Source organism: Myodes glareolus, chromosome 6 (assembly GCF_982192425.1).
Source record: "Myodes glareolus chromosome 6, mMyoGla1.1, whole genome shotgun sequence".
Lineage (NCBI taxonomy): Eukaryota > Metazoa > Chordata > Mammalia > Rodentia > Cricetidae > Myodes > Myodes glareolus.
The window spans coordinates 99,563,876-99,588,408 of record NC_142031.1 but is presented as its reverse complement, the minus strand read 5'-3'; the positions used below and the strand labels follow the sequence as shown (position 1 = coordinate 99,588,408).

The window sequence follows — 24,533 nt, the reverse complement described above, 5'->3', positions numbered from 1 at the left end:
AGAATCTATGTTTAAAATATGACCATAAAATTTCTCTGCATTTACAGTTCTTGGCACCAAGGACTAGAGACCCGTTCTGGATGATATACATGGCTTTAAAAGTCAAGATAGACTTTTTTTCTAGAGGTACTTGAAGCACTTGGTGTTTTGTTGTTAGAAAGCATGGAGGTTTTATTGTGAGATACATAATTGTCTCAGATTAAGGCTCATATATGTCTTAGATTTCACGACCAGTAAGGGCTTTCATTTTCTTCTTTTAGCCTTTTATGTAGAAAAATTACTTTTTGTTTACTTTATTGTTATAAATATGTGGGCTTTTCAATTTTGTTCTTAAAAATCTTTTCTCTCCCCTGGATTTCTTAAGCTGTACGTCATTGACTCCTGGACCCAACTGTGACCGCTTCAAGCTGCACATTCCGTACGCTGGGGAGACGTTAAAATGTGAGTAAGCGATGACCGTTTTGTCCAAAATAGAGACACAGATTTAGTTTTTGGTAACCCTGCTTTCGGTTTAATTTCTGCCTGTTCAGAGTGATTTCTGATACTGCCCACTAGCAGTTACTGTCTTGTTATCTACCATCCGGCCCTGGTTGTGTTCACAGTGAGACAAGTGGCAGGGATTTTATTGCAGTGGAATATGCCCACATAGAAACCTTTAATTTTGAGGCAAGCACAACAATGCTTGTGTGTGTGTGTGTGTGTGTGTGTGTGTGTGTGTGTATTTTTATGGAGTGAGGGCTAAGATAAGCCCTCTTTAAGGAGGCTCATTGCTTTGTGCCCGCAAGATGGCTCAGTGGGAAAGGTGCCTCCCATCAATCCTGACCACCTGAGTTCAATTCCTGGATCCACATGGTAGGAGAGAACTGAATCCTGCAGGTTGTCCTCTGCTTTTCACGTGTGTGCTGTGGCACCCCACCCCATCCCAATAAAGTAAATAAAAATATAAAAAAAGATGCACCATTATTTAAATTACATATTTAATAATAGTTTTTTTTAGGTAAGAATGACTGATATTCCCATTGCTATCAAAACCTGTTGGCATAATCCTTTCTCTAAGATTCTGGGCAAGGGCAACATGTATCAACATGCTATATCCTTTATAGCAAGAGTTAGAAATGCAAATGGCCTTCATGGGGCAAACTGAATAATATAAACAAGGAAGGCAGGCAAGTGTGGCACCTCAGGATGACCTGTCTCTGAGGAAACTGCTTCTGTTGCCTCAGAAGGTGGAAATCAGAAATTTTGCATAATTTTCTTTTCTTAAAATCAGTTTTAGATGTTGACTACTTTTCTGAAATTAAGGACATATGTTATTCAGCCTAAACTGCATATGTGTGGAGAGGGGCCTGAGTTTCTATACTGTATGTTTCCAACGTTGTCTGGATGTGCACAAGGTGCATCCCTGGGATTCAGGCCAGCGTCTGTAACATCTGTCTGTGCTGTATTAGCTCCTCTCTGTCACCAGCACAGCACTGAGGCTCTTGCCTACTGTGAACATGATAATAGCTCTGCTTTGCTAGTGTCAGTAATTGCACCCGCCCTTTTCTCTCTTAAACCTATTCTTGTGAACAGGGTATTCAAATCTATCTGTTCTTAAAAAAAGAGGAATGAAAAATGTGGGTATTAGAGATCAGATGGATGGATGAGGGAGATAGTGCAGGCCATGAAGTGCTTTCAAGGACCTGAGTTTGAGCCCCAGAATCCACACTGAAAAACGTCGGGCAGGGACACATGCTTACAATCCCAGTGTTGGAGACAGAGAGCAGTAGATCCCTGGGGTTTGTGGTTGGTCAGCTTAGCTTTCCTGGCAAGTACCAGGCCAATGAGGCAAAGAGAAAGACTTCCCCACCGTCAACATCTGTAGACCCCCCATCTTTCTCAGCCCCTCCCCCACGGTCACTTTAAACACTCTATCAAATAATTAAGTGAACAGTTCCAAAACTTCTTGGTAAGTGTGTGACTCAGCCTTGTTATCAGCTAGGATGATCTCTGCAGTAGTGATGAGGGCTTCGTTTATCTGGATTCCCATGAATCACAGATAATGTCTTCTGGCTTCACACTTAGTGGGATAAGACTACGAGTCCTGGCCTCTTTCTTTGTTCCCGCACTGCTTTCACTTGTCTTCTGTTTTTTCCTTTGCATTTTCAAGATTAATAATTTGTTGTCTATAATTGTCTTCAGAGTATTGTTGATATATTGCACAATGACTCTTTGGGTCTACTTCTGCATTTATTATCTTAGATTTTACCTTATTTTATAGGCCTGTATATTAAAGATTCTTTATATTACTGAATTATTTCTTAAGAAACAGGTAAAAAATATTTTTAAAATGTGTTCTTTTTACTGTCATTATTTTAGTATCCACAGGGGGATATTTTATATCATCCTTTCTCTTCCTGTTATTCTACAGCAGTGGTTCTCAGCCTTCCTAATGCTGTGATCCTTTAATAAAGTTCCTCATGTTGTGGTGACCCCAACTATAACATTATATCATTGCCACTTCATGACCGTAATTTTGCTACTGTTAAGAATTGTTAGGTAAATATCTGTGTTTTCCAATGGTCTCAGGCAACTCCAAAGGGATCATGACCCACGTGTTGACACCTGCTGTTCTATAGTCTTTCCTCAAACCAAACCATCATGTATATTTAAGATAGTAGAGAACATACTGTTAGAGCTTCTGGATAGTTGAGCAGGACTCATAAACTGTGCAAGTGCATGGTGGACCAGCTCTTCGTGAGGGACACCCCTGAGTGTGCAAGTGCACCGTGGGCCAGCTTTTCTTGTGGGAGACCCCTGAGTGTGCAAGTGCACCGTGACCGTGGGCCAGCTCTTCGTGTGGTGGATCCCTGAGTGTGCAAGTGTACGGTGGGCCAGCTCTTCGTGTGGGGGAACCCCCTGAGTGTGCAAGTACACGGTGGGCCAGCTCTTCATGTGGGGGACCCCCCTGAGTGTCCTATTTTGAAGTTTAGCTATCATCAAAACAGTTTTTATCATTTTTTAAATGTGAACTTCCTGTATTTTTTCTTTTTTTCTGGGAGTACACACTCGGCTATCGTCAGGCAGGAAGGCGTATGTTAATCTCCCTGTTCATAGCTCCGTGTCTCATTCTTTTGGCTCTCTGGAAGGATGAAACCTTCTTTCCCATCCATCAGTCATGTTCTCCAATACTGTGAGAGGCAACGAGTGCTCCTTACGGTCAAGTACCAGTTTCCATTTGCGTTCTGTCTTCCAGAAATTTGTTGAGGTTTCTCATTTACTAATTGCTGTTTTCTTCTCATCCTCTCATTTCTCTTGTTTTGTATTTTGAAATCTATTTTTTACTTTAATTAATAGGGGGACTGTTGGAAGGAAGAATAAATAACTATATAGTTAGCCTATAGTTTTTTAGGTGTATGAATTTATGTTATACTATAATATATTTGCTGATATCCTGTATTTCCTCATTACTATAAAATTTTCACATGAAACCTGGAATTCATCATATATTGTCTGTTCTATCATTACACACTAAAGACTTATTTATCCTTTTGTATTCTCTGTAATAAATGAATAGGTGACTATTAGATAAATCTTAATACTAAGATCCCAGCTGTAATTATTGGTCATGAAAACTTTATTTATGTGACTTCATTGAATTAGAGGTATGGATGTTTTTCTTTCTGAGATTTTGTGTGTGTGCTTCATGTGTATGTATATGTTCCTGTATATGTGCGTGTGGAGATGAGAAGTTGACATCAAGTGTCTTCCTTGGTCACTCTTTACCTTAGTTTGATTTTTTTTTGAGACAGGACCTCACTCTGGCTGTCCTGGGACTCACTATGTAGACCAGGGCTGGCCTTGAACTCACAGAGATCTGCCTGCCTCTGACTCTTGGTGCTGGAATTAAAGGCGTGTGCCATTGTGCCTGACTGCCCACTGAACTTGGAGCTTTTGGTCCGGCTGGCTAGGCAGTGAGTGCAGTGCTCAGTATGCCCACCTTCCCAGCTCTGAGATAACAGTGTGGACTCTTACACCTGGTTTCCCATGTGGCTTCTGGTGGTCCAAACTCAGTCATCATGTTTGAGTGGCAAAGCTCTTTATTGACTGAGCCATTTCTCAAGCTCCTACTTTCTGAAATTGTTGGCTTTCTGTAGAAAACCTTTGGGAGGGCGTCGGCGAAATGCTTAGGTTTAGTGTTAGACCAGGGTATGGCAGCAGGTACAGTGCTAGGGTGTTTCCTTAGAGGCCTAAAGGAAGATGAATTGTGAATAAATCCTTGATAGACTTTAGAACAGTATAGGGTTTAAGGTACCATTTTACCTCTTGTCTTAAAAACCTATTCTAATTCTCAAATTTGTACCCCCTGGAGTAGCCTACTGCTTCAGTCTAGAGGCCAAAATGAAAACCTCTATCAGTGTAGAGATGGGAATTGTTTTTCCTCATGTTTGTTTTTAAGATTAATTTTTATTGTCCTTTATTGTGTTTCCTTATGCTCTTGGCCTGATGTACCAGAGAACTGAATTACAGGGTCTTGTGAGTTGCCTGACATGGGTGCTGGAAACAGAACTCAGGTCCTCTGCCATCTCTCTGGATCTGATGAAAATGCAGTAGACTTATCAAAATAAATGAAGTCAACTACATAAAGCCTTAGTTTAGAAAATCAAAACCAGTATACCCTTTGACCATGTAGTTAATCCACGAAAAAAGAATTGTTTGAGCCATCATTACTGATCAAGATTGAGTGCTAGAGAGAATGTGGTATTTTGTTTCCGTGACTGCCTTGTCCCAGCAGACACAAGGTCTTCACAGGTTATTTATTATCCAAGGAATTGTTTTTGGAGCACTGCTGTTTTTCCCACTTGCATCAGTTTGTCTGTCAGTGCTTCCAAGAACAAGGTTATTTGTTTTGTATGATATTTAGGCCATGGCCATGAAGCTTCCTTTCTTTGTAACTTAACTAAAAACTATTTCCAAATTAATTATGTTTATAATATTTAAAAAACAATTAAAATTACTTCTCTCTGTATGTGCATTTGTGCATGTGTGTGTGTCTGTATCCTTACGCTTGGCTAGGTATGCATTTGGTGGTCAGAGGACAGACAACCTTTGGGGGTTTTTCTTTCCTTCCATCATGTTGGGTCTGAGGACTGAGCTTGGGCCATCAGGCTCAGTGACTTTCACCACTGTAAGGTCTCTTGCCAGCCCATCTGCTATAGGCTCTCCCAAACTCTTCCAGGAGGCTGGAGTTGTGGTGGGCTGATAGCGGTAGTAATGTGATTAGATCTTGCATTAATACCATTAATTATGGTGGCTCCACTCTCTGTGTAACTTGGAAGTCATGGAAGTGGGTTTAAAGAACATTCGCTATAAAGAACATTCGCTATAAAGAACATTCGTAGTAACCATGACTTTTTAAAGAATCAATTATTCCCTCTTAGAGTAAGATTTTGCAGGCTTATTCCCTTGGCCTTCTTTCTTTCTCTATTTTAATCTTTTATATTTCTCATAATTTTCTTTTTGAGACAAGACCTCACTTTGTAGCCCATAGTGTCCTGAAACTCACTGTGTAGCCCAGGCTGGTCTTCAGCCCTCAGTGATCTCCCTTCACCTCCTGCGTGCTAGGGTTACAGGTAGAAGTCACTCACTTGCTTCTTTGAACTTGTTAAGTCATTATCTTATTTTGCCTAACATCTTTTTGGAAGGATAAAGACTAAGTCTCTGTTCCTACTTGAGCAAATTTTGTAATTTATGTTTATTATAGCTAAGAGATATATTGTCATAGCAGTTAATTATTACAAGATTTGTCATTAAATTCAACTTTTTATAACCTATATAATATTAATATTTAGATGAAAAAATACTGTTCTCATCAACAAACTCATTAATAAGTGTAGTTTGCTCAAATAAACATAGATATTTGTGAGTTTCTATAGTTTTACAGTGTCTGGAAAGCAGCTATGACAGTAAACATAGATGCTCTTTGCTTTGAAAAATTACTTTATGTGTACAAGTGTTTTGTCTGCATGTATGTCTGTGCACCACATGCTTATCTGGTACCTACAGAGGGCAGAAGTGGGCATTGGATCCCATGACACTGGAGATAGTTGTGAGTCACTGTGTGGTTGCTAGGAATCGACCCTGAGTCCTCTGCAGAGCAGCCAGTCCCTTAACCCTGAGCAGCTTCCCTGAAGCTCTTTTCTGTCCAAGAAACTTAAAATGAAACTAAAGCTTATGGTGAGAGAAACGGTATCAGAATAGACTTAGATTACACTCTATGGTAAGTTGTAGGTGAATCTTCTCTTTCTCCCCTCTTCTCCCAGCAAAGGGTAGCTGCGAACTCAGTGCTTTTTCACACTTAAAACTTTTATATAAATAACTTCTTTATGTAAGGTTTTTATATTACAAACCTGTATGTACTTTAAAATACTACTTTAGCTAAAGCTAAATCAAAGTATTTTGGATTTATAGTAATTTATTTTATAAATTTTAATTCAGTGAACAGAGCCTGCTTTGTTTATTAAATTGTATGTTCAGATCCTTGAACAGTAGATATATTCACTTAACTACTGTGGAAGGAATGGGTAGAGTGCACGCTTGGATGCATGAGTTTGTGAACCGTAGTGCTCATAGGAGTGCTGCTCACAGTGCTGGAGAGAACGCAGTACTCTGCTCCCGTGTCTGCCTTGTACCAGCAGACATTTGGTCTTTACAGGTTCAATTCAGAAAACAGGAAGGCATGCACAGTACTTTGAAGACTGGGAGTCTGAACCCATTTCTTATTTATATATTTCCCTCTCCCTCCTGAAATCAGATTAAACTAGAATAGGATGCAGCTAAAATTTGTATTTCAGAATCGTCGACGTATTAGAAAACAGTACTTACAGAAATCTGTTTTCCCCATGGACAAAGGGAACTTGGTGCAGTTGATGCTAGGGATAATGAAAGACGCAGGAGAGGGCTCATCTCAGCAGATTCATGAATTGATCCCTAAAGATTTCCTCACGTTTAAAATTAAATAATTGAGATAAAAGTTTACTAGAAGATTACAGTAGGCTAGAAATTATTTAACAATAATCTTAGATTATTAAGATTACATTAAGATTCCAGTAGGTTATTGTTTCCGCAGTTCTTTTAATGTGAAGGAACAACTGCTGGCTAATCGAAGAGTTGCTGACTTGTGTAAGAAATTATTGAAAGTTGTCCAAGGACAGAGATATTAATTAAAGAGAAGCCCTTGAATTTGACAGTTGTAGATGACACAAATTATACTTGTACAGGAATAGAAATATGTTTCTTGAGTGATCAAGATGATTTGAGGCAAGTGTGTGTTGAAGTCTGAAGATCCTATTGAAGTGGAAGCAGTTTCTCAGCTTCAGTAAAAGTCATAGATGGTCCGGGGACTTGTTATGATGATGGTTTATAAATACATCACAGTCATTCTGCATAGCGTTTAGTTCTAGAAGTAATTATTGGATTATTTAAGAGAGAGAGGGAGAGAGAGACAGGAGAGAGAGAGAGAGAGAGAGAGAGAGAGAGAGAAATGTATGTGTACCCACACTGTTTATATAGGAGTATGTGCTTGTTCAAGTATTATTTCCAATCTCTAGTTGGTTGTCTGACATTTAGAGAAGTTTAGTGTTTGTGGAATGACCCAATTAGATTCTTTCTCTGGATCTAGCAATGATGAGATTTGATGAACAAGTGACAGGCCTTAATTCTTCAAGCTCTTTGAATCATATTGTTTATGCTATTATGAAAAGAAATTATTGAAATATTGTAAGTTATATTGAGCAAGTCTGTGGCTAGTGAATCAGTTTGTTAGCATGGGTTTCAAATTTGAAATTATCTTTTGTTTGAAATTTTTGTATTTCATACCAACAATTTATGTTAATCAGGGACTGTTTGGTTATAAGAAATCCATTTGAACCAAAATAAATGAAAGGGTTTGTTTATCTTTATAAGGAATCAAGTGAACTGTATGGTGCCCAAGGGCAGGGAGGATAGTACAGCCTTACTGGGACTGGAAAAAGGGCCTGGAGTGCTGGTCGACACCATAGCAGCCACTTGCCATCTGTGTCCTTGTATTTAAGGTGTTCTTTTGGCACTTTATTAACATTATTCTTTCCCCCAGATATTTCAGAACATTGGGTAGAAATGACTTTTGGAGCCTCCTGTAGGTTACTTGATTCCAGCCGTTAGAGAAGAAGTCATTGACTCTACATTCTTGGGAAAGTAGGTCTGGTTGGCAGCTTTGGCTAAGTGTTTGAATGTCCACTTTTGATATAAACATGGCCAGAGGGTTCTAGGTTATGTATTCTTAGTTGGTTTACTAGAGGCTAGGTTCTAGTTTTTTTTCCTGGTGTGTGTGTTGCATGCTCATGAGTTGCAGATGTGCAGGTGCCCATGCATGTAGCTGGAGGAGGACTTCTGGGGTCTTTCCCTGCCACTCCCTGCCTTATCCCCTTGACACAGGATCTCTCCCTGAACAAGAAGCTCACTATTTTTCTCTATTATAGGCATCCTTAGCCATGCTAGGCTTTTTACATGGGTGCTGGGAATTGGAACTCATGTATTTCTGTTTTAGAGCAGATCCTTTGCCCAGGAGCTATCTCCCTACCCTCCTGGAGACATCGTCAGCATAAGTAAGCATGGCCTGGTTAGGTACCCAGAGAGCTCCATTGCTCTGTTTCTAATGAAACTGTAGACATTTTAACTTCATGTTTAACAATGGAGCAATACTGTTGTTTATCATTGGAGAGGAATGATGAATATTTATTAAATCCATTTGCAACACAGTAGAGAAGTTGTGCCAAAAAATTATCTCTAAAGGGTTTGAAGTTGAAATACTTTTCCTTTGGAAGAAAAAGTCTGGAAGAAAACATAGATTATGATTTGGATAATGCATCCTCCCCCATGTGCTCAGAAGTACAGTGTAAAATTTACTGTTCATTTCTAAGGATTCAGTACTGCATTACTAAATTTAAATATACAATTTTTAGAGAATTATTCCAACAAAGTGAAACCAGCTTCTGAACTGTTATTTAAGTTGAATGCAGTATTCAATTAAACAGTGGCCAGATACACTGATATTTTTATAGAGGTTACAAATACTGTTCCAGAAATTTGGCTTTATTGAATCTTCTTAAGTTCATCTCCAGTATTGTGTTCTCTCTCTCTCTCTCTCTCTCTCTCTCTCTCTCTCTCTCTCTCATATATTCACATGCGTGTATACATTTTAACCCTGCTTTAGCACCTCAGATATATTCCATGTTCAAGACTGTAGCCAGTGTTGTAAGATCAGAGTGCTTATCTTCTGTTTATTGTTCTCTAAAGTCCTGCTCAGATATTATTGTGTGGTAACATTGAGTGTCTTGGCTCTGATGGATGTTACACAGAAACTGGCCACCATGTTGATGATATCTGAAGGATCCAGTTATCAGTATTGTAAGGAAATTTGTGTGTCAGCTGAAAATGATACTGACACCACTGATTTAATATACTCCAGAAGAATTTTGTGTTTTGCTTTCTTTGTTATTGTACCCTAAGTTCTTTAAAGCAATTGTTTGTTTTGCACATATATGTGTATGATGTTTGTATGGAGGCACTGACATGCCATATTGCATGAGAGGAGACCAGAGAACAACTTTCTGGAGTAAACTCTCTTTTTATTTGTATATGTGTTCCAGGGATTGATTCAGGTCACCAGGTTTTCATGACAAGTGCCCTTACCACTAACCCATTTTGCCAGCCACATACCTCTGAACTTTGTCCAAGTAACTCCAAAAGTTTGCTTCTGTGGCTAGAGCCGTTGACATTTATTTTTTATTTTTGTGTTTTTCAAGACAGGGTTTCTCTGTGTAACAGCATTGGCTGTCCTGGAACTCTCTCTGTAGACCAGGCTGGTCTTGAACTCACAGGGATCTACCTGCCTCTGCCTTCTGAATTCTGGGATTAAAGGCATGTGCCACCATTGTCCTGCTCATTTATTTTTCAGTTTTTAAAAAATTGAGTCAGAATCTCTCTAAGTAGCTCAGGCTAGCTTTAAACTAACTCCGAAACCTGGACAGACTTGAACTTGCTCTTCTACCTCAGCATTCCTGGTAGCCAGGACCACAGGCCTGCAACTAATTTGTTCAGCTGCTGCTCTTGGCATTTTTTGTTAGGCTGACAGTGTTATTTTATGAAAAATTTCTTCTGCTGTTTAAAATAAAACCTGTTTAGAAAATGTTAACTGAATAATATTTCTTTTTTATCCCCTTGCACATCTACCTTTAGTATTTAGTGGATTGAATCCCTTAGCCTGACATTCAAGGGCAGCCATAGACTGACATTCTAGTTTTCCATTCTTTTCTAGTTGGAGTTCAGCTGAGGAAAGGCAAGACTGATTTGCTCATTTGTGGCTCTCAAAATTCTTGTGGTTCTTGCTTGTACTGTTGCTCACTTGGGTTTGGCTTTTGTGGAGCAAACCAAGCAAGTAGCAAATAGCCTATCATGTGACATTTATGTCGGTTTTCATTTGCACTCACACATCTGCCAATGCAGTGGACATGTAGGTTCCTTTGTCCCCAGTGTCCCTTGTGAGGATAATGGAACTTAACTGTTTTACTGTGACTTGCGGCACTTGAGCTAAGTAAAAAGTTAGACACTGTGTTTTAGGACGTAGTATTATGCTGCATGCTGAGGGGCATTGTAGTTTTCCTTGGTAGCACGGTCCATTTTACTTTTTTTTTTATCTTTTAAGAAAGATTTCATTGACTTAAAGATTATTATTATCCTGCACTCAAGGTATTTTTAGAGGCTAATTAGGGAGGCAGACCACCTTTGATTTAATGAATGGTCTAAAGTGTAGTCACTGAAAAGCAAGGAAGAAGTGCTAATTTTGGGGATTAGACATTCTTGCTCCCTTAGATTTTCAGGATTCTTTTGTCTTAGTGTTCCAGACTATTTTATTTCTTGGGCTTTATGGACTATTAGAGCTATCTTAAGAATAACAGCTAATATACAAGTTTGTAAAATTGCTTTAGTTATAATTAGTAGTACATATATGCAATGGGACTTCAATGCTGATTAAAATTTAATAAAAAGCAACTGACATATAATTCCTAAACCATTAAATAATTTCATTTGTACAAAGCAGGCTTACTATAATTTCACTTATCAACACAATTTTGACGTAGGAATTTATACACTGCATTCTTAAGTCAACTTTTATTATATTATAATTTATAGTAATAAAATATGTGCATTTTAAGTGTAACACTGCATGTATTTTGGCAGTTCTGGATATCTGTAAGGACTTCCTCAGTCCAGGTGTAGAGCATTCCAGTCCTCAAATTCCAGTCTGCTGCACTGCCATCTCCTTAGTACTGAACCTCTTTTTCCTGAAAGTGTGAAAATGTTTTGCCCACTTAGAGTTTCACAGAAGTGGAGTTATGTGCTCTGCTCCCTGGTGGACAGGTGGATGGCTTCCTTCTCTGAGCCCCTCATCCATATTGCTGTGAGTAATGGTGCTGCTCTTGTGTGGTCCATGGCTGTACTGACAGTGGACACACAGCCCTTCCTCAGCCCCTGGTCATGGGATTGCAGGCCTGCACCAGCGAATCTAGCCACTTCATTTCTTGTATTTTTGAACAGTGCAACACTGTGTGAATAGAATCCCATTAAAACATTCATTTGTTGAAGGACACTTGGGCCATTTCCAGATTTTTGGCTGGTATGATTTGTATTTTGAATTGTTACAAAGGTACCTTTTGTGGAAATACATTTTTGCTTTTCTTGGATGAATCCTGACTTGTAGACTAAACTTTATGTGGTAAACTGTTCTCCAAAGTAGGTGTACCATTTTACAGTTTGGATAACAATTGTGAGTGTTCTAATTATTCCATGTTCTGGTATTGTTGATCCATTTTGGGTTATTTTTGGCCATATATTTAACTACTTAAGCAGTTTCCACTTCTGGATTTTCTATTGTCTACTCTCTTGAGCTAATACAACATTCTTGTAATTCCTGTACGTTTATTGGAAGTCTTAAATGTGACCCTGTATGCCCTTAGTATCTTTCCCACAGTTGTTTGGGCTGTTCTAGGTTATTTCTACTTCAGGATCAGCTTTTGATCTCATTGTATCTAGAGACTGATCTGTGGAGTAGCAAATGTCTTGTTTTCATCAAGTTTCTTCATTGATCCTAAACCTGAAATGTTTTAGTGTCCTGTTGGCACTGATGTTGGGGTGTTCAGTCAGTAAAGTCTATGTAGATATCCCCATGAAGGAAAACCATTTTGTCCCACATTTTGGATAAGGGATGCTTAGCCTTTATGGATGCATACATTTCCCTGGCCCGCCCTCCTCATCTTTATCCTTCCTGTTACGTACTCTCTGTCTTTGGCTATAACCATGGCTTTAGTAAAGTGTTCACATATTTTCCTCAATTAAAAAAAAATGTTTTCTTCTGATTTTATTTTGAGAATTCATTTGCTTTAGATGTAAGCTCTTTTTTTTAAAAAAAAAATGCCATGATTACAGATAGATGTAAGCTCTTTATAAGATGATATTTTCTCCCTTACTATCCTTCATCATCTTTACAAATCTTTGTCTAATTCAGTGACACAAGGATTTTTGTACTATAATTGATTTTCATGTTTTTATATGGTGTGCATGTTTTACATGTATGTGAATATATGTGTACATGTTTGTATATGCATGTTAATGCCAGGAATCATCCCCAACGACTCTTCCACCTTATTCATTGAGACAGGTGTCTTAGTCAAACTCACTGATGTGGCTATACATATGAGATCTGGGGATACCATCTCTACTTTCTGAGGCCAGAATTACAAGTGACCCCTGGGCCACCACACCATGTGACATTTACATACGTGCTGGGGATCCAGACGCCAGTCTTCACTGAGCCATCTTCCCAGTCTTGTGGTTTTTTTTTTTTTTAAAATGTATAACACTTTAGGTTTTATGCTTAACGCTTGTCACCCATTTTGAGTCAGTATTTGTTTAGGGTATTGCTTTTAGAAAACCCACAGATCTCCAGATGCTCTACTGTCAGCTGCTGAAATGATACCCTTTCTCTTCTACAATGCCCTTGTACCTTTGTCAAAAACTCATTGTCCATATATTGATAGGGCGCCCTCTGGACTTCTTTGGCTTTCGTGTGCATATCCTTATTTATTCTGATGCACAATTTCTGTTATTGTAGAAGAAAAATCTGCAGCACTGGGGAGATGGCCTGTGCGAGTGTGAGGACCAGGCACTGTAGCACAGGCTCCTGTGGTCCCAGTGTGCCCTACTGGAGGACAGGAGGTGGGGACAGGGCAATCAGCAGATGCTTAGGGGTCAGGCAGCCCACCTAACAGCTTCAAGGAGACGCCATCTCAAAGACAGTGACAAGGCAAAGAACCGACACCTGAAGCCGTCCTCCACATGCCCTTGAAGTAGCATGACACACTCCCACATGAACACATGTACAGAGAGAGGCGGGGGGAAGGCTAAAAGAAGGGAGGGAAGAGAGAACCTTGAGATCAGGTAATATGAATATTCCAATTTGTCATTTTCAAAATGGTTTTAGAAAATCAAATTCTTTGTATTTTCATAAATCTGGGAAACCAGCTTGTCAGTTTTTTAAACTTTTCATGCTTTGTTCCCTTTTTACATTTAATATATAGGTTTTAGGCTTTTTATATAATTCACTCAGTATTAATATATTTTGATTATATTTTAAGGTTTTAATATCCGATCGTTTATTGCCAGCATATGAATAGATTTTTGTCTGTTGATTCTAAAACCATTGCAAGCTCAACTGTGAGATAGAATTGTTTATAGTTTCATAGAATTTTCTATGAAGAAAATTATGTATCCAGTGAATGGCAGTTTTAGTTCTTTCTACCCAGTCAGAATCTTATTTTTTTTTTATTGTCATAGTACATTAACTCAGAATGTTGTGGGTAGATATTCTTGTTTCAATTTTAAAAGAAATGATTATATTCACAATTAAGTATAGGGTTAACTGTGTATTTTCAGAATTGCCCATGTATTCATAGTTAGTTGAGAACTGTTTTGTGTTATTTAATTTTTTAAAAAAATCAACAGTAAGTGTTAGATTTGGTTAAATACTTTCCTTCATCAGTTACAATTGTTATGTGGTTTTTCTTTTTAAATTTTATTATCACAGTGGGTTTTCAGAACACATACCAAGATATTTGTTAATTTCCTTTAATTACATCATTTTCTTGTCTCCTCTCCAATTCCTTTCATGGCCTTCCTGTCTCCCTTCCAAATTCTTGGCATCTTTCTTTAATTAGTATGGACACACACACACACACACACACACACACACACAGCCTCTAGTGTAAATGGAGATCGCACTTTTGTTTCCAGCCACCCAGACCCAAATAATCACACAAACTATATTATAACACTGTTTGGCCAATGGCTCAGGCATATTCCTAGCTAGCTCTTACATCTTAAATTAACCCATTTCTATTATTTTGTATTTTACCATAATCTCATGGTTTGTTACCTCACATCTTGCTTCTTGGGTGGCCACATGTTGTCTGCCTGACTCCACCTTCTTTCTCCCTGCATTCAGTTTAGTTTTCCTGCGTAGCTATATTCTGCCCTGCCATAGGCCGAAATAGTTTCTTTATTAACTAATGATAATAAAACATTTACAGCATACAGAGGGGAATCCCACATCACTCTAGAGTCCATTGATTACTGCTTGTATGTTGACTGAACTTTCTGTCCTGCCCGGTTCCCGTAGTCATTAAGTCCCAAAGAAATCACACAGAGATCTACATTAATTATAAACTGATTGGCCTAGTATCTCAGAATTCTTATTAACTCTTATAACTTATTTTAGTCTATAATTCTTGTCTGTGTTAGCTATGTGGCTTGGTACCTTTTTTGGTGAGGCAGTCAACATCTTGCTTGTTCTGTGTCTGGCTTCCTCTGTGTCTGGGTAACGACTGCAGACTGACTCTTTCTTTTCCCAGAATTTTCCTGTTCTCATTGCCTCCACTTTCTTCCTGGCTACTGGCCAATTAGTGTTTATTTAAAATACAAGTTACAGGGTATAGGCCTTTGTCCCACAGTACTTGTATGTACATGATTTTAAGGCTGACCATTTGGTATTGGATAAGCAATTACTAATCAGAATCAATAAAGCACTATGGATATTTATTGACAATTTTGACATATTTAAAACCTATTTTGCATCTCTGGGGTATGATCTTCAGTTGTCGTGATGTATTATCATTCTTACATGTTGTATTTAATTGGTTAAAGTTTTATTAAGAATACTGTCTCTGTGTTAGTTATGTTAGTTTATATTTTTCCTTAGTATGTTTTCTGGGTTTTGCATTGTAGTAAATGCAAATGAATAGACTGAATTGAGAAGTAAGAACTCTGTGAATGTTCGTGAAGAATTTGTGTTGTTTCTTCTTTAACTGTTTAGTGAAATTTGCTAGTGAAATCATCTTGGATCTGGAAGTTTCTTTGTAGAAGGATTTAAAGAATAAATTAAATGTTCTTAATAGACACAGTGCTGTTGAGCTTATTTACTTTCCCTTGTGTGACTGCTGCTATTGTGAGTGTCCATTCAAAGTTGTAGTGTTTATTGGTGTGAAAATCTATATACTATTCCCCTATTTAAAAAATATCTGTAAAATCTGTAGTAGTAATATCAGCTTGTGTTTCCTCATTGAGCAATTTATCTCCTCCTTGCCTCTTTCTACCAGTCTGGTTAGTGGCTCCTCAGTGTGTCAGTGCTCTCAAGGAGCCAGCTTTTGGCGTCAGCCATCTTCTTTGTCATAATTGTTTCCTGTCTTACGGCTTTTCCTTCTGATCTTCAGTTTTCCTGAAAACTGAAATCGTTTTATTTTTTCCCAGTTAATGAAATGGAAAATGAAATCCCTGATTCGGTAGTTTCATGTTTTTCTGATCTTGGCATTGAGTGCTATGATTTTCTATCATAAGCATTTTCAGCTGCATTCTGTAACTTTTGCTGTTCTGTGCTCATTTTTTCCTGATGTTCTCAAAATTCTCTTTAGATTTCTTTCTCATATATAGGTTATTTAGAAATACCTCATTTAATTTCTAGAATTTTGTGGACTTTGTTACCTTCTTTTGATTTTGTATTTAATTTCATTGTAGTTACAGAATATTCTTTAAATGACTTAAATCACTTTAAGTTTATTGAAACTCGTTTGATGGCCCAGGATATGTATGATCCTAGCAGGTGTTCTGTGTGCACTGAAAAAGGTGTGTACTCTTGTTATTTGGTAGCATGCTCTGTAAATTACAGCTAAGTCAAATTGGTTGGTAGGCTGTTCAGATGGAGCATGGTGCTCTATATTGCTGTTTGTTGTCACTGTGGATGTTTAGGATGGATTCATTTCTTTGAGTGTGAGTTGTTGAGGGGCTGAGAAACTCATACTACAATAGATCTATCTGGTTTTACTGCTCTGTCAGCTTCTGCTTCATGTGTGTTGAAGTTCTGTTACTAGATAAAAAGTGTATAGATTATGATTTCTACACACCTTACTCTTAGGATAATTTGTTCTGAAATCTACTTTAATTGATATTAATATACCATGGTACATCTTTCTTATTCTTTTATTTTAACCTATTTGGGTATTTACAATTAGGATGAATTTTATATGGCAACACATAACTGGATCTTGCTTTTAATTCCAACAATCTTTGCTTTTTAATTGGAATGTTTGTATCATTTACATTTAATATGATTATTGATGTATTAGACTGATCAGTGCATAAGTATACCTAGCATCTTGTGGTGGCATACTTTTATTTATATTATATTAATGAATAACATGTGTCTAGTAATTATCTTTGGATTTCAGGCCTATTTTCCTTTTTGTAAAATCATGGCACTGAGAAAAGTGCCCTTGTGTCTGAAAGTAAGGGACTTTACAGATATGCCTTTTCAGAATAGTACAGATGATATTTTAACATTCCAATCTGACCTCAGAATGAAGAGTGTTCAGAAAACTAGGTTCTTAATGGAAGTGTTCATAGGACCTGAATATATTTCTGTATAGTCTTTTTCTTTATTATTCTGGCTTTTAAGGACAGAATGCTTACATATAGAATATTTCAAATAGAAGTTGGTATAAGACCTTATGGGTTATTTTATGGCCACTTCAGAAAACCCAGTTACTCTATAACAGGTCAGTTTTCACAGCAACTTTTACATGAAGTGATCTAATCCCCTGATCCCTGCATCATTGCATCATCTTGGGGCAGCATAACTGAGCTGACATATTTCATTCTCCTGAGAAATGTATCCCACTTCTTAATTTCCAACATATAACATTCATATTAACTAGTGTACATTGATAATTACCAGCTGTATTTTGTCTGTATGTAGATATTTACTTCCGTGGCATGTATGATTCTTCTATATCTTAAGATGATAAAGAAAGATTTCTATGTGACATAAGCAGCCTAATCTTTCATAGTAGAGTTTCAAAAATAATGTTCCCAGACTGCTGTCAAACCTCCAACTTATTGAAATCCCTTTTCACATTCCAGATTTAAGCGAGATAATCATCTTTGGATTCTTTAGCCAGTTCTGTATCAGCATATGAGACAGTAATGACAACAACAGGAGCAGCCCACCAGTGGCTTCACCCTTGCTAGTCACTCGTTGACAGCATCCTTTTTAATATCGTTAGGAGCACACCTTCTACACCAAAATCCCTTTTCTTCTGTCTTTGTCTGTGTGCTGTCTTGTGGAAGGAAGGGAACAAAATATCTTGGTGGGACTGTATTTTTAGTGATGGATAATTACATCCATTAAAAAAACACACAACTTTGCCAAAAGTATGGCAGAAACAGAAAATGGGTACAAGAGGATTTGGGAAGTTCTAGAGAATTATAAATGTGTGGGATTTCAGATGAAGACCAACGGTATCAAATTTCTGTGGGAAATAAAGAGGTAGAGGAGAGAGATGCAGATAGGCAGACCTCACTTGAGTAGAAAGGAAATGAATAAATGTTATAAAATATATTCTGAATAAAGTCTGCGCTCTCTCCCTTCCTTGAGCCTTAGAAATTGGAGTCCTTCCCTATCATTGTTTTTCTCAGTGGTAAGTCCCTGTCTGATAATGGTTGTATTTAGAGCATAGAGAACTTGCAAACCATTCTCATTAGTTCTTCCTTTGTACTTATGCCTAAACCCTCTCCATTTGGAGAAATGCCAGTTTGCCACTAAATTTAAATAAATAAGAACATGTCTCATCAATAGGGGTGGCAAATTTAGCCCCTCTTTAGAGCACTGAGCAATTTATGACCATATGTTAAATACCATAAAACAGCTTTAAAGATTTGGTCCCTGGCCATTGCCAGATTGCACCGTAGGAGTACAGCAGCGCTGCGAGGGACTGGGAATGCTTCCTCCGGCCCTTGGAGGCCTCAGCAACTCACTGATGTCACAGCCAAAGGGGCCTGTTTTCAAACATTCCCTTTATAAAGGTGAGATCCCACAAGATCCCACTTGGTATTTGGATGCAGAGAAAGCAAGGCTTCTTTCTGATTCTTAAGGGTCAGAATTAGTATGGGAGTGTTGTGTGGGAGGATGAGCAACTTGGCAGCAGTGCGTGTAGAAGGCACGGCTAGGAATAGGTAATAGATGTCCCACTCATTCTTTTTCTTGGAGCATGAACTGGACTTTTATATGGTATCAGTCAACCAAATACCACATTTCTTACTCATTTTCTTCTTGCCAACTTTCATGGAATTTATATTAATCTTAAAACAATTTAAGAATTTTCATACTAAAGAGCTGCCAGGCATGAGGATTCCTTTTCTTCCAGGAGTGTGACTCATTATTTGGTGAACTCCAATATTAGTTTTTCTTTTTAACCATCATCATTGCTGCTTGTGACTCAGATGTGGCGTAGAGGGGCTCACAGCTGAGAGCATGAAGTTGCGGGCCAGCAAATGTGGCTTTCGGTCAGGTAGTTTTGTGTGATCTCAAATGAGTTCCTAGCACAGGCGAAGAGAACAGTGGAAACAGGGTCAGGGCCACTGGGTACAGATAGGCACAGCAAAACTTCCTGTGGCGTTTTCCTGACACATCGCTGGGAAAGATAGCTCTTCTTCCCGAAAAAGATGATGAGATTTGGTTGTCAGAGGTCCAGGATTCCCAGACTTCTTGACTGTGCATGTGCCAGTGCTAGGCCGACTTCCTGTCAGTTCCTGTGCTGTTTGTGCCGTATCCTCTCTGCACAGACCTTTGGTCATCCATCATAACTGCTGTTCTGTAATTTTTTTGGCAATTTGAGGCAGTTGGCATACTTCTCTAGGAAGTGCAGTTGGGGAGCTCCTGTTGTATTCTTCCCAAGGCCAGGAAACACACTATTGTTTCTTGTTGTTGCTTTCTTCCTTTGAAAGAACAAATTACTTCAAACTTTGGCAGCCTGTAAAGGCTCTAGGTAGCAGTTTGAAGGAACTCTGTCCATGTTGTTGGTCTAGGCAGCCATGCAGGTGATTTTTCTTATCGCCTGTACATCTTGTTTGTTTTCCCATGACATAGACTGTGGAAGAGTGGAAGAACCCTCCTTCCCATGCATATGAAGTCTTTAGAAAGACAACAGGATTTTTGTCTTTGCTTTGTTTGAGCCTTTGATTTTAAACTTTAGTCTACTTAATTAGGCCATATTGTTGCGTACTTAATTCTTCTCTGCTTCTCAAATCTTTCTGTTCCTGTTAGTAGCATCTGTTAAGTCTTTTCACCTGAGTGAATAACTTGAGTGTTTGCATTGCATTTTCAAACTGTATGGAACACAGAAGTAATTAAAATGCCTCTTCACTCCTTAATATGTAAAAAAGCACAACTTTAGTCATTTCTAGGTATCATGCCAGTGGATGAGAATTAGAAAAGGGAGCATTCATCTTCCTGTGAGTTGGAAGTTGTAGTTTGGCAATTTGATTTCTTTCTATAGAATAGGAATTTCTCTTTCTTTCTTTCTTTCTTTCTTTCTTTCTTCCTTCCTTCCTTCCTTCCTTCCTTCCTTCCTTCCTTCTTTTCTTTCTTTCTTTTTCTTTTTCTTTTCTTTTCCTTTCTTTCTTCCTTCCTTCCTTCCTTCCTTCCTTCCTTCCTTCCTTCCTTCCTTCCTTCCTTCCTTTCTTTCTTTTAGAGCTCAGTTCACGAAAGAGAAGAACCTGTTTAATAATGAGGATATCAGCTCATAGGTGAATTACTTTAGAGTATTTAAAATAGCATCCTTTGTAATCTGCCATGGCATAGACCCTTCCTACTTGAGACTCTTCTCTTCATGTCTACGAGAAGTCTGTCCCCAGTAGGGGTCTGTACATCTCAAGTGTAGCTCTTGTCTTATATCATGGCTCCTGATGCAAATGAAGGGAAGGAAGGGTAAGTTCTGCTCCTTCATAGGGAGGAAAAAATCCCACACAAACCTTGCTCAAGGCAGATTTTATGTTCATTTCATGGATCTCAGACAACATTGTAGAAACAGCTCAAATCCAGTTAGTACTCTTGGGATGCATGTAGGGAAGAAATTTGTATTTAAGATTTGGAGGAATTTGATGTATGAATTATTTCTAATAAGCCAATTCTGTAGTCAGAGGAATAATATATTGCTAAACTTTGACACAAGAACACTGATTGCTGAGGTTGGTCATCAAGCTGGTTAGCAGAGCTTGACAAAAAAAATGTCTGGGAGTCTCCCATATGGTGCTGGGTTTGAAAACATGAAAGGGTCATAGCGAGCTGCTGAGACTTAATGCTGTGACCAGACAGCCAGGAGAGGCCACTGGTGAAGGTGCAGCCTCAGTTATAGTGGAGATCTCAGCATATTGAAGATAACTACTAAGGACAGTAGCAGGTGTTGAGTGGGGCCAGCCTATGCCTATGAGACACTGTGTGTGTGTGTGTGTGTGTGTGTGTGTGTGTGTGTGTGTGGTGTGGTGTGTGTTGAAGATGTAGATGGCAGAGCCAGAGTTGTTCAAGCCATCTGGAGCCAGAAGATGATGAGTGCATTCTAGATATCAGGTATTGAGCTACAGGATTTGATTTATGTTGCTGGATATTGGGTTTTGGTTTGATCTGATTGTAATTGTGCCTTGGTTCTTCCCATTTGCAGTAAGAATGTATGTAACTTATTTGGGGTTTTATAGGTGCCTGCAGTTTAGAGATTAGCTGGAGGACATGAGTTGCCGGAGGGTGAGTCTTGAAGGTTTATAATCTGGCTTGGTTTCACCCAGGCGCTCTGCTTACTCTTCACCACCATGTGAGAATCTCTGCCCCAAGCTCCTGCAGGCATGGACTTACATGTTCCCTTTGTATATGTTTCCTACTTTAATAGACCACATCCTTAAACCATGAACCTGCACAACTGTTCTTTCCTTGAGTTGCTTCTGTCCGGCAGTGTGTCATGTGATGAGAAACGTAACTTCGCAGACCAACTACCTGAGCTGTAGGTCTGCCTGCTGTGAACTTGCTCTAACAGGAGCCATCTTAGCAGGGCCTGTTTTAGGATGGAGCTTAGTGTTAGGCAGACAAGAAGCCATCAGTGAAGCAGATAACTGTGGGTGGCTGTTTTGTCCAGAATGGCTACAGTAGCTCCTCTCCCTTGCCTTTCTTTTCTGTGTCCATGTTACTTTTCTTTCAAAGGTTATAGTTTTCATTCCCTTCTCTTGAATCATGGTGACTCCTGACTCTGAGCCAATCAAGTATGTTGCAGATGGTGCTGAATGGCTTGGTCATGTGAAGCAATGCAGCTTTCATCTCGCTAGCAGGAGTGCTTGTACTTGAAGCACTTCACCACAACGTAAGAAATCTGACTACCTTGAGGGAGCCGGCTGACTGGCAGCCAAACCACATGAAGAGGCATCACAGTTTGCAGTTACCTTGGCATCATCCCAGCTTGAGCACTAGCTGTGTGAGTGAGATTGTACTGGACCCTTCGGAGTAGCTGAGCCCCACTGGCTGAGCCCCACTGAATAATTTCAATGCCTTGGGGGTAGATTTCATTCTGTGTATGTGTTTCTAATCCTGAGAACCTGTGAGCATGATAAAGTTGTGGGTTTTTTTTTTTATTTTATTTTAGTTTTAGTTTTGAGGTTTTAGAGTAGTTGTTGGGCAGGGATGTAAGCTGGAACATAGACGTGGGTAAAACGGGCAGAACTAGAATCTGCAGGAGAGTGGGAAAGCTGGGAATGGGAGCAGAAACACCAACACTTAGTTCCCTGAAGGAGTGGAAAGATGAAAGGATCGGGAAGGACATTCATGAATTTTGCGAAGTGGGGACTTGACATCTGACCCCCAGTTACTGTGGATCACACACTTATGTCTGTGTGTGTCTGGACGAGGTTGGTGTTGGAGTCATCAACCTAAATTTGAGATATTAGATGCAAAGTGATTATTTTTTGTTGCTTTCCACTCCAGACTTTCTATAAATGTTGGTTAGAGCTTGTGCAATTTTTTCACAATTTTTTACTTGAGTAGTAGACTGTTTATATTTTTTGTATTTATTGTTTTTCAAAAGCATTTTCTTATATCTATTTTTGAAGGATTAAATTTTCATTGCTGTTTTTCAGCATCCAAATTTTTCATTTATTTCAATTACTTTTCCCCGTGTCATCTTCTATTTCCGAACTTGCTTTTTTCATTGTTAGGCTCATTGTTTAGGTCTGCCATGTGTGAATGGGAAGCATGCTTCATACCATTAAATGACATGTCTTTCTTTTGTTAATTGGGCATTTCAGAGTTGTTTGATGGTAGACAGTATTCAGGTGTTTTCCCCCCATAAATTCTGCAAGCAAGTGCCTGGTTTTCACCAAATTTATGGAAGTACGTGGACTTTTGCTTGTTCTTTCGGGCATTGTTTGGAGGGAGTCAAGCACAAGGCCAGTCCAGGGTCAGCCTGTGTGTGCAAGTGTGGCTCTGCTGCTGGTGCTCTGGCTTATGCCTGTGTGCGGAGTCAGCAAAAGACTCATTGTGAAACAATGCGCTCAGAATTGAAGAAAGATTGGTGTGGTTCCCCTCCCTCCCACAATTGAGCATGCTGTGGTTATTTCTCCTGATCTTTTTGGCAAGTGTTGTTTGTGTGTGTCAAACTGTGCCACATCAGCCTTAAGTTTCTGCTTTGTATAGTTCAACTAGGAATTAGTAAAGAAGTATTTATAATCAAATTGTATTCTCTATTTTCCAAAATAGATTTATTTGTATGATCTCATTTTAATCTCCAGTGACTTTCACAGGACTGGCTGTCTGGTTCTGTGTATGGGGGGGGGGGTCCCTAGAACCTAAGTGACGAGGCTGAGGCCACACAACTGGGCAGTCAGGGAGCCAGCACGCAAATCTACAGCTTCTGCACATAGTGCTTTTGCCACTGTAGCATTCTCAGAAGTGAGTTCTGCCATTACTACTGCACACCAATAGTTTGCTTCTCTGCAGAAGTAGGAGAACAAATCACCACACAGTAGGCTGCTCATGTTGAGAAAGCTGTGACGGGGTGAGAACTGGTGGTGGCCTGGTGAATAGGAGGTAACCACAGCATTGATTACTGGTGTTTTCTGCCGTGCAACAGCTGGGAAAGGTGGTGGTCAGTCCGATGACAGCTGATTGACAAACGCCCCAGGAAATTAGCTTGGAGAGAGATATTGTTTATTTAGGCTCATGGTTTTGGAGGTTCCGATCCGTTGCCCTTGCTTTGTTGGCTAAGGCAGTGTGTTGTGGTGGAAGCAGAGGCACTCACCTCAGAGAGAAGGCAAAGGAGAGGAGAAGAAAGGGGCTGGTGTCATGTCCCCAAAGACCTAAAGACCTCCCACTAGGTCCCACCTCTGAAAAATTTTCACCAGCTGTAAACAGGGCCAGAGTGGATTCAAATCATAGCCGGAAGTTAACCGAAAAGCTTTATTCATGTGTAGACGTCTCTTAGACCCGAGGAGCAGCTTATATTTGGTTGTTTTGTTTATGGGATGGAAATCACAAGCAGAAGATGGTGAAGACAAGGTGATGAGTTAGACATTTTCATAGAGATGAAAGCTGTTTCTTTAAGATGTGGAGACTAGTCTTTCTGGTGGTGGTGGTAGTGGGTGGGGTGCTGGGATTGAATCCAGAGCTGTTAAATCTTAAACCCGCTGAGGAGTCTCATAGTCTCTCTCTCTCTCTCTCTCTCTCTCTCTCTCTCTCTCTCTCTCTCTCTCCCCCCACCATGAAATTCTTCTGTTTGGGAGTACAGACAGTATTAAGAACGAAGAGTGCACTTTAGAACTTCTTCCACTTTGTTGCTTTTACTCTGACACCGATGTTTAGGTAACCGTAACCAGCAGTCCGTTCATGTATTCTGTATACTAGAAGTTGATAATTTTCATCCCTCCGCCAAGAAAGCTATGTTTTTTGTTGCTTTTGGAAAGGGTTCGAAATACTTTTAGAGCCACTTTTTATTTATTTTAAACCTAATATTTGTTCCTCTCCTCCAAGAACAATTCTGCTTATTTTCTAAAAAGTTGATTTTTTTTCCTTAAATAATATGATCATTATTATTCACAGG

The 24,533-nt window shown here is 39.1% G+C and overlaps 1 protein-coding gene across 1 annotated transcript in view; it reads left to right on the top strand.

Annotated features, from left to right (window-relative positions):
- Positions 1-24,533, top strand: part of Babam2 (BRISC and BRCA1 A complex member 2) — a 362,656-nt gene that overhangs the window by 31,155 nt on the left and 306,968 nt on the right. The window contains exon 3 of the mRNA XM_087907383.1: positions 365-441. Coding sequence (XP_087763509.1) covers positions 365-441 — 77 coding nt within the window. The remainder of the gene's footprint in view (positions 1-364; positions 442-24,533) is intronic.